This window comes from Papilio xuthus, unplaced genomic scaffold (assembly GCF_000836235.2).
Source record: "Papilio xuthus unplaced genomic scaffold, Pxut_1.1 DF825017.1, whole genome shotgun sequence".
Lineage (NCBI taxonomy): Eukaryota > Metazoa > Arthropoda > Insecta > Lepidoptera > Papilionidae > Papilio > Papilio xuthus.
Window position 1 is genome coordinate 3,914,846 of NW_013533632.1, and position 11,392 is coordinate 3,926,237.

The 11,392-nt window shown below is 30.2% G+C and overlaps 1 protein-coding gene across 1 annotated transcript in view; it reads left to right on the forward strand.

The window, feature by feature from the left end:
• The window catches only part of LOC106126100 (glutamate receptor 1), a gene marked incomplete at its 5' end in the record, with an annotated part of 50,881 nt that extends 50,454 nt beyond the window's left edge, over window positions 1–427 (forward strand). The window contains one exon of the mRNA XM_013323563.1: window positions 359–427. Coding sequence (XP_013179017.1) covers window positions 359–427 — 69 coding nt within the window. The remainder of the gene's footprint in view (window positions 1–358) is intronic.
• Between the last annotated feature and the right edge of the window lie 10,965 nt (window positions 428–11,392).

Here is an 11,392-nt window from a genome sequence, read left to right on the forward strand (position 1 = left end):
TATTTTAATACTACATTAACCTTTGCCAAAATATCTCTAAAAGTCAATAATTAAGTATGACTACACAATAAAAAGTATTTAATAAATTATTTTTTTAATAAACATTCACAATTTAATTTTTGTTATTTAAATTTGTGTAGTTTTTTTTTTCTTAATTTAATTTAATTCTTATTCGATAACAATAAGTTTTATGCAAACATCTGAAAAAGTGGGGATATATGTGTGATGATACTATTGGAAAGATTGGCAAAGGAAATAGGGAATCTCATCTGGAAGCTTGGTGTATTTATTAACTGTTAAAATATCAAAGCTTTGTAATATTTTATTAGTGTTTGACGATTATTTTTTCTCTGTACAGTATTACACTCCGGCCAACCAGATCGCTCAGGAGGAGACTGCCCTGCACGCCTCTTTCACACAAGTCTGATCTTCAACCCGGGACGCGGGCATCGTCCGTCGTGCGTCCCACGCTCGCCAGTTGTCTGACTCTCTGGAACTTTACCAACTGTAAGTTTCACGAGCATACATCTCGGCTAGCGAACATCTTCAAGCGCTTACAATCTTAAAGACATTTTCGTCATATCGTGAGTGAAATATGCCATACGTACCAATTATATGTAGCTGTACGGGCAATTTCATATCAACGTTTGATGTATTAGATTGTGCGCAAAGGATACATTCCTTAAGTTACTCTATAGATAGATATGGAATAATCAAATTTAACGTAGTATAATTGCGTATCATTGATTCGCACATGCGATATTATCAATCTGTAACTGTTTAATATTCCGTATGTACGTAGTTGGGTTTTGTCGACCTATTTCAATTTCATGTTATTTGATAAGACATTAATGATAATTGATACTGTGAAATAGTTGTTTCATTTCTTTCTTATACTGTTAAAAGGATCATTGTATACTCACATCTTCGAAACCCTTTCATTGTCTTTATAATATGTGACTAATAATGATAGGTTTCATGCATTGTCATAACTCGTATTACAACGTAACAAAAATAAACGTCTCTTGCCTAATTTTTTTAACTGCGAAATCTTAATATAGTAGATAAACATCAGGGTCGTGTATTATATAACGAGTTTAGTGAAAAAAAAACTTTTTTCAATTAGACTAAATAAATTAACTTTCCGTAACTGAAAAAATACACGGTAGGTAGCTTAAGACCCGGAAAAAATTAAATTTTTTAACCGAATGACTCTAAATAATTAATATTTCGGAGCGACTTTAACTTTGCTTTTTTACGGTACAAATAGTAATAATTTCTTTGAAAAATCAATTTATTATTATACCAAAAAAAAACTTTTGAACATAAAATTGACTCTTTTTTACTTATTATAAATAACGTACGCATTGAATGATTTATCCTCGAATTTCCATTGCAATATATTACCATATGTATGGGATATTGTTCACAGTTTCAATTGAAATAAAATTTGAGTACTCAGCCGAAATGTAGCGCAATATTTTAGTGTCGATGACAATTTCGTAAAGCGTTTTTAGCTTCGATTGCAGAGCAAACATTTTAAACGGAGTACGAATTATTTTAAGTAAAAACAACCATTTGTTTATTACTTTCAAACACGTTCAAATTACGATAAAACTTAGCCAGCCATAATGTTGACTGTATCTATGTTTTGCAATATTTCTTAAGTTTCTAAAATTTAATACTTACAAAATATAAACATGAACTTAGGCTACCATTAAAATTAATATTTGAGTATAACAATACTTTTACAACCCGGATAAATAATTGTGAATTGTAAAATGTTCTTTTACGAGTATAATTTAAATTACAGAAAATTTTATCTTTTAAATTTTAACGAGCCTAATTGAAATAAGTTTTATTATAATATATTAATATGGTATTCTTCTTTACTAAGACTATGATGCCAAAGGCAGTATATAAGTGAATCATATCAGTAAAACTAATAACTTATCTATATAAAACATAATTTTGTTTAAATTCACGTTTAAAATAATAATTATTTTTTTTTTCTTTAAATCTGCTTGTTATTTAATTGAGCTGCCGTCCTATAAAGCTTTCTATTTGAATAAATTAGATTAAAAAAAATACATATTTCAGTTATCATTGTTATTTTGGTGTAACCATGTTTACGTTTGACAAATTTTATTCTTTTTTTTTTCAATTTGTACTTTTTATCCATGACGTAATCTGGAGCTTTATCGAGTATAGACCATTGATAATAATAAAGGTCTTAAATAGTGCCAAAGTTATATAAATTTAAATGTTGGTGGTTTAAATCGCGGTCAATATAATATTTTTTTGGAATATAAAATTATATAAGATGTACGGTTTGATCCGTCCATCAACGAAAGGCTGAATTCACTTTCGTATTAACAGAAAAAAATGTGGACACATTTGAAAACAATTATCATAAATATTTAACACTTCTGATTATAGTTAATCTACACAAAAAATTACCACCCGATTTATCACTTAACACTGCATTACATAAATAAACAAAGCTTAAATTACGATTTAAGTCGTATACGACTATATTAAAAACTTCTCATTCGCTATTAGGAATATCCTTATCAACCGTGGGTTTACACTGCTAAAATATATACAAAAACATTTCGTCATCCCTCTCGCACTCTATTAGAAAATAGAGATAGAAATATGCTTTTGTAATTATCAGAATTTCGGTAGGAAACCTACGATAGTATGCGTAGGACAATTTACTTTGAAATATTCAATTTAAAAGAAAATAAAACACATTAGTCATATATTATACTTCTGCTATCAACTCGTGTAACCACACCTGTATTAAAATCTGTTTAAATATTTGAAACTTTTTATTTATGTTCACTATTACTATAGATATTTAAAATGCCTATAATTAATTTTAATGTTGTTCTTCAAATGACTGATTTACACAATCGTTTCGTTGAATATTGTATTTATATGTAAGACTACATCGTATATTTATATGTTAACTACTTAGTCTTGTATGCGATGTTTAAGAATAAAAAAAACGTAGAGATAAATTAGTAATTCATAAAAATAATAAGTAACGCAAGTCTGGTTCACTTCAATATGGATTTTAGATCTATTCCTCTGGGACACATTAATGTCGTTCATCGTGAATCAGGCTTGTATAAACAATTTAATTCCATAATAGATGTGTTTAATTAAATGTATTTACTTAAGATAAATGTACCCCAATGTCAAGGTAAATGTTTGTTAAATAAATGAAAAAAAGTAAATCGTGAGTTTTATTTCGTATTACCTATCGCCCACTACTCCATCCTGAGCAAAATTTAAAAAAAACTTAATAAGTAGCCTATATTAAATTATTCAAACTTTCGTGAGATATTATACTAAATTGATATAAAAACGGCTAAACTCACGTATCACCGCGGTGCCGCCACCGGACGAATATACGTGAGTGTTTAGTCGTTTTTATATCAATTTAGCCTATATTATATGCGCTAAACTCCAGCCAAAAATCAGAGAACCATTCAGTGATACCTTGTAACAAATATCCATCCATCCAAACATTTGTATTTACAAAATTAGTAAGCCTAACTTTGTAGTATGTTAACATTTTATACATCTTGATTTTATATCAGAAAATCTCCAGCCACGTGGCAATAAACTGAAATATAATAAACAACTAAGACCGATCATCGTAGCGATCTTTGATGGGCCTTGGGGAGGCCTACGCCTAGCAATGGGCTCATGGCTGACAAGAAGAAACATTCTTTCATCCAAACTTTTGCACGATTAAAAATTTTAATAACTTTGTATTCATATGCATATTTAGAAGCAGGTACTTCAATAACAGATTCAGAATAAAAGGAAATAATCATAACTACAATGTCTTCTGCTTATTGTTACGCTGAGTTTATAAATTACTTTAGTTTAGTTTGCTTTTAGTTCAGGTAAATGGTTATTACTAATGTTTTAGACTTGCAGTCGCTTAATGTCAACCAACACAGTATTAGAGTAGCTTTTCTTTCTCTTTTCTAATAATTTCAGTAAGGAACCAAGAAAGCTGCGTCAGTCTTTCCAAACAATAAAAGTAGTCTTCGAGGAAATAGTGAATCGGTATTTGCTAAGCGATTGCGCTTTAACAATAAGTGAGATTGTTCTCAAGCACTGGCTTCCTATAATGGAAAGAATATTTTATTTATTCTCTCTATACAATAGACGAAATGTTGCGATAATAACTATATTTAATATAATACTGTCGTTCTGAAATGTCTTATCTGGATATCTTGAACTAACTTAATTACTAATTTTAAATAGAAAAATCTACGAGTATCACCACTGCAAAAACACCAAAAAAGATAAATGAGATCATTCGGCAAATGTAACGGAAATATGCTGAAATCTTTTTTCGTCATTTGTTGGAAGGCGGAGAGCGAACCGCGCCGAGTGTCAGCGAGGATTTTTTTCCCCAAGATGTCATAAATCAGATGGCGGCAGATGGTGTTGACCTACACAATTATTGCCATGTTTCTAGCTAAGAATTATTATTGCCTTTACTCTCAGGGCTCACTTTTCATATAATAATTCTTGACAATTTTTGCCTTCGATAGTCGCTTTGTGACCTGAGCTTGAGTCAAATAGCCAAAGAAATATTTCTTAATAAAAAGCCCGTGCTCTACTTGAAACACATTCCGTAAATAAATAAGATGTTATTTGCTTCAACTTTCTTGACTTTAACATCTAGCTTAACTATTCAGGCATGACTGTTACTATATGAAAAATTACTTTCGTACTACTTTTGTTTATTATTTTTACCTTCTACTTTTATAAGAACTTTTTTATTACAAGTAGATGTTTCTATCGTTTATGTGAAGTTAAAATAACAGATATTACTAAAATGAATGCAATTTCTATAATCTTATATGGTACAATTATTTCCAAGCACGAGATATGGTGTGTGTGAGTGCTAAACTCGACGATCCAAGGACGAATTGTGTCGGGATTCGCACCTTCAACACAATAATACCCCACTCGCATTATTTCCAAACTTACATATTCTTCTTCTTCTTCGTATTTTTCATTACGGAAGATCGTACTTGTCTTGATATGCTTTAACGGTTATGTCGACCAGCTGCCTCCACGTCGTCCTGTATTCGGCTTGTATCAGGGCAGTCGTAATATTGATATTGTCTATTACTTGTAGAAAAATATTATTGTATATCCATAATACTGTTCTTTGGAGATTGGAAAAGAACGTCAAATTGCATTCCACATTAAAATAGTACAGATAAACCAATTAACTAAACTCCATCGCCATTTACACAATACTGATAAAAATACTATTTTCTATTACATATTTGTAAAGGTTAGTGGTTAAGTGTAGTAAAATATTCTACATATTAATCGAGAAAAACCTTTTAAAGATTTTTCTGCATACGTTTTCCAACTGAATAGAGAGAAATTGTGGGACTAGATGTTTTTAGAACAGTAAACAGTTCAAAAGTCTGGAAAGTAATAGTTGAGTTATAATGCGAGGCGTTGAATTTACGTTATATCACATATGTGAACGGACTGGTATAGTTTTTTTGCATTACTTTAATGTAGGTAACACGTATACTCAGGTTAAGTGTTCCTGACCCGGTTATTTGTCAATTTACCGGGATCGGTTTTATAAAGTAAATGTATGGATAAAACTAAAAATATACTTTACTAAACATTGTAAATTCTCTAGGTCAGTAATACCAAACCTTCCATCTTCCTCGATACTTAAAAATAAATGTTTGTACGTTTGTAACAGTAGGGTACTGTTGCATTGAAGATGGCCTGTATCCAGAATAATATGGAGCCAGAAGTGTTTACCAAATACAAAATTATATTATACACTTTCTATCTACTTTTGTACTTATATTAATCTAGATTTTATATTTAGTATGTATTTATATTCGATCGATCAGATTATAAGTTTATTTTTTACATTTACGTGTTGTATGTATCTCTAAAATAAACTTTGGTACCGTACGTATCAATATACGTATCTTTGTTATCGGCTACTATAAATTAGACGACAAACTACAGGATTTATTTATGAAGTTCCATAATCCGATCCCCTTAAATTACCCTTGATAATAGTTTATAAAATTTAGTTTTAGTAAATTTGGATTGAAACTATGGTATAGTTTTTGTATATAATTTTGTAATCAATATTTATAAGACGTATGACTTTAAGTGACAGCTATTTCTCATATCTTATAAAAGGTCTTATTTGTGATCAACACTTATTATATTTCACTAAGAAAACATATTCAAAATATTAAACAATGTTATTTATTTACTTGCAGTCTTAATTGACTATTATTCCAAATTTATTTTTAAATTTTAATTAAACTGTACTTACTTTACACAGATAACATTAAATATAAGTTTAAATTAAAGATTTATTCAATCATAGTAATGTATAATATATGGAAGTCAATTGGGAGGAGGGAGGCAGCATTAGGCGTTGATGTGTCCGAAGATAAGGGTGGGTCATTTGCGGCTTTAATTTATATAATTTGATGTCTCGCCCTACGCTTACTATCAGCGCTCTGACTAAAATTTATTAATGTAACAATTATTTTTCAAAAATTTTTAAATAACAATTACTTTCATTGGTTATTCATTAATTTATTTGGTAATGTCATTTAACCGTGTTTAGTTATGTTTATAAATGTATATTTGTGTTGTTAGAATACATAATATATGTCTAGCATCTAATAAGTAATTTAAAAAAATCAACGCCGAATTTGCAATTCACCACAAACTTCCGACAGTATAACAATATAAGTTTAAAACCAATGTTTAAAAAGGTAACTATTGTTAATACAGGACAAAGTATATAAGATGAAAATTCTATTCCCGCTATGTAAATACACTTCAATGCTTACCGCAGAATGGAAAATCTCAAAACCTCTAATTTGTAAAGTTAAACCTAACATGTGCAGATAAGATATTTGAATTTTTGAAAATGTTATAGAACAAGTTAAAGACAAGAGGGTAATTTGATATACTTATATAGGAGTATGTACATAAGTTTTATATGCTTTTTTATTTTGTTTTTTCGTTGTTGGTTTTAATGTATTTTAATTTGTAACCTCCTTTAGCTTAAAAATATTTTGGAATAGATTATTCCAATGGTATAGGCTTAATCGATTTGTATTCATTCGCGGAGTCTCATAGGAATGATACAAGGTCAAATTGATTTATTACAATGAACAACAATATTCGTATAACATAATACTTATAAACCTTCAGCTTATGTAGTATTTTTACTTATTAGTGAGCAGTACCTATGTGTTTTAAATTAAATTTACAGCACCCCGAGACATAAAACGGCAAGCCTCGTTAAGCTAGTAATTTTCACTCGCCCAGGGCGTCTTTTTAAAACCAACGTAAAAATGTTTGCGCACTACTTCTTGGTGACACAAATAGGTAACGCGAAATCAACTTATACAGGGTGTCCGGGAAAGACGTGCCAACGGGGTCGCATGTTTGCGAACCCCCTGTGGATTTTATAACAAAAGTTTGTTCTACAATTAGGTGTAGTTTAAAACCCAAAAAACATGGTTTCAATATGAATAAAATGTATTAAAGCCTTTTCAAGATATTCGAATGAATATAAAATAATTTATATACTATGAAGAACTACGTAACTTTTGATAGAGGTAAGTTCAGTTGAATCATAGTTTTTTCGACTAACCAATCTGTGGTACTGCTTAGTACATGTCTTTACTCGACAGGTTTCTTCTTAAGTGTGGCAAACTTCGCTTTGTGTCCGGTGGCCCTAATGTGTAGTTTCTCTGTTGACCTATCTAGGTCTTTGTTGTCTCTTGACCTCAGCTTTAATGATTTTGCGTTTTTTGTACAATTTGTTGTTACCTTTTTATGGAAAAATGAAATCATCCATATTATTCTTAGAGATAATTGCCTGATATATTTTTCTCCTATATACCATCTTGACCTATTTATGTTTTATGTGTGCTGTTGACTCGTATATGCCCTTAGGCATTAAAGCATTATTTGCGCAGAAAATTAAATATTAATTAAAGAAGGGCCATCACAATTGAAATTATTTACTTTACAGATTTTTATTTCTTAGAAAATATCTTTACCAAAGTCTCTTTACCAATTGCTTTTAAAATGCTACATAGTTTTTTCTTAGAATTTGATCCATGTCTCTTCGTCATTTATCAACATATTACATACATTTGAATTCTTAGGCAACTTTTACCAAACTTTACCCTTACCAATATTTTTTTAGTTTTATCAATTGAAATTGACCGTAGAAACATTTACGAAATCATAAATTATAAATTAATATTTTTAGATTCCAATTACGGATTAATCAGATTTAAAATAATCCCAACTTTTAGTACCTGCCAATATTAACATTACGTAGCTCCGTTACAAAATTTAAAAGATTAGTCTTCCTTTTACGGCAACATGCGTTATGTAAACATAGTAAGAAATAATCGCTTTCAGTGTTTAGTTTCAGTATCTCAAAATGTATACTAGCTGTCGCCCGCGACTCCGTTCGCGCGGAAATAAAAAATACTTAATTAGTAGCCTATGTGTTCTTCCAGACTATGTTCTATATGTATGCCAAATTTTATTGAGATCCGTTCAACCGTTCTGGAGATACCTTCAAACAAACATCCATCTATCCACCCATCCATCTAAACATTCGCATTTATAATATTAGTATTATATGATTTTAAGATCATTCTACATTACAGAATCATTTTATCTCACTTATACGTCACTCTTAGCTTATTTACATATGTTAAACGGTATCGCAGTTTCGTTATACTTGCCCTTCAGATAGTTATTACATTTGAATTAACATTTATACACGAAGAAACAAACGTACCGCTCATTTCTTGATTACACGAGATGAATTTAAACATTATTTTAATTACCTACGTAGTTAGAAAATACAGTAAGCTATACAGCAGCTTGATTTTACAAGCAGTAGTGAAATATCAGTATGTCTTATAAGTATCACATTGTTCGGAGTCCAGTTCACTTTAGAAAACAAAAAAATATTGTAATATTGCACTGATAGAACTAAATAGCATGCATACATTATCTACGTCTCTTTGTCTCCAAGAGATTTGATACAATGCTTGTAGTTGTAAATTTATAACAAAACTAGCTGTCGCTCTCGACTCCGTCCACACTTAATGGAAATAAACTTTATAAGACTATATGTTCTTCCTGGCTATGATATACATCTATGCCGAATTTCACCAAGATCCGCTGTTCCGTATATACATTCTAACAAACATTCATCCATTCATCTAAATTTTCCCCCTTATAATATAAGAAAGGTGTATAGTAAATCACAGCGATTGTTAGTATGCCATTATATGGATTGAATGCTAAAAACTTCTTATTTATATAAAAGAAAGTCGTGTTAGTTACACTATTTATAACTCAAGAACGGCTTTACCAATATTGCTGAAAATTGGTGAAATGGTAGCTTAGAGCCAGGAGACGGACATTGGATACTATTTATTAGTTTTTTTTTGGAATTTATGCCTTCAAGAGCTGCTTTTTATTTAACTTATTAATATTATAAATGCGAATGTTTAGATGGATGTGATGTGGATGGATGGGTGTTTGAAGATATCTCTAGAACGGCTGAACGCATCTCGATTAAATTTGGCATACGTATAAAACATAGTCTGAAAGAATACATAGGCTACACTGATAAAGTTTTTTTTATATATCCACGCGGACGGAGTCGCGGGCGACAGCTAGTTTAATGTATGAAACGAATAATGGCACTGAAATAAAACATCGGACCACAGAAATTTGAACGGCGTTTCATATCACTGACAGTGCACTTCGCCTCAGACATCCAGTAGGTTAAGAAGCTTAACAGGGGCATGGTCCCAGTTAATTCACACCAATCTAGTATCTGTGTAGTCGGGACAAATGAGTTTTAAGAGCACGCTGCCGCATGAGATAGAATTGTTTTCTAACCCTAATCAATTTTATGAGAAGATTTATTTATTTTGAAATAATTACGTATGCCTTAAAAATTTAATTATTACTCAATTTATCGATTACCATTGTTGTTTAATAATGCAATTGAAAAAATAAATTAAAGTCTTTTTGATTATTTAGGTTTCGTTTTAACCGTAGACAAAATATTATTACCAAAATTATGATTGTGATATTGTCGAAAGAAAAAGAAATAAAACTGTAAAGTTAAATTAGTATCATCAGGCAATTAAAAATTAAAAAAGTTTTTTTTAAATTTAATTACAACCGACAAAAATTAAACGTGAGACAAAAGAATAAACGCTCAATTGTATTTTCATTATATATTTAAATACTGAGTCATTGATCCGTATTTACCATTAATTCCATCTACCTTTATTGAATTCCTTCGTTGCTCTAATAAAAGAAGTGATAGCAATAAGTTCGTTATAGCTTGCTTTTATTCCAACTGATAATTCAAACAATGTGAGTTCATTATTACGTAAAAAAAAAAGCCAAAAACTTTTTCATACAAATTATTTATGAACGCTAGTATTATGTTTTTAATAATTTGACGTGTTTGTAAATTTAAAAGTCATTTTCCACTAATAAACTAGCATTTGTTTTGAAACAAATACGAAAATATTTCTGTTGAACTAAAACTATCCATACGTATATCGTTGGCAAAATGGATTACAACTTTGAAAAAAAGCTTTCTCACCGCTATTCGTAAAGTTATTGAAAAATTCAATCATATCGGATACAAGTAAAGGTATAATTAATTTCTGTTTGATATATTTGTTTGATTACCTATGAGTGATTTTAACTTCTGAACCAATGCGGTTTATATTTAAATCGAAACGAAAGTAATTACAATTTGTTTCAATGTAAATCAATCACAGATAAAGTATTGTATTTACCAAGTAATTGAATTTTGATGAGATTAGTTTATATTTATTTTAAGTTGTAATTTAAAATATGTTTAACGGCAAATAATGATAAATAAGCTCTCGACAGCGACTCAATCCGCGTGGAATTAAATAAAAAACATAATTAGTAGCCTATGTGTTCCACCAGACTATGTTTTATATGTATGTCAAATTTCATCGTGATTCGTTCAGCCGTTTTGAAGATACCTTCAAACAAACATCCATCCATCCATCCAAACATTAATTAAACTAAAGTAATGAGATTGCATGTGGATGGCTACAAAGGTAGAGGAAGACCAAAAAAAGTAAGGTATGATTGTGTGAAAGAGGATAAGCGTAGGAAGGGGGAAGACTCGGATATGACGGCTGATAGAAATGAATGGAGGAGTACATACTGTGCCGAGCCTCGATAGGGATAAGGGCAGGTTGATGAAATTCTATTGTCCTAATAATAGGTATTTTTAAAG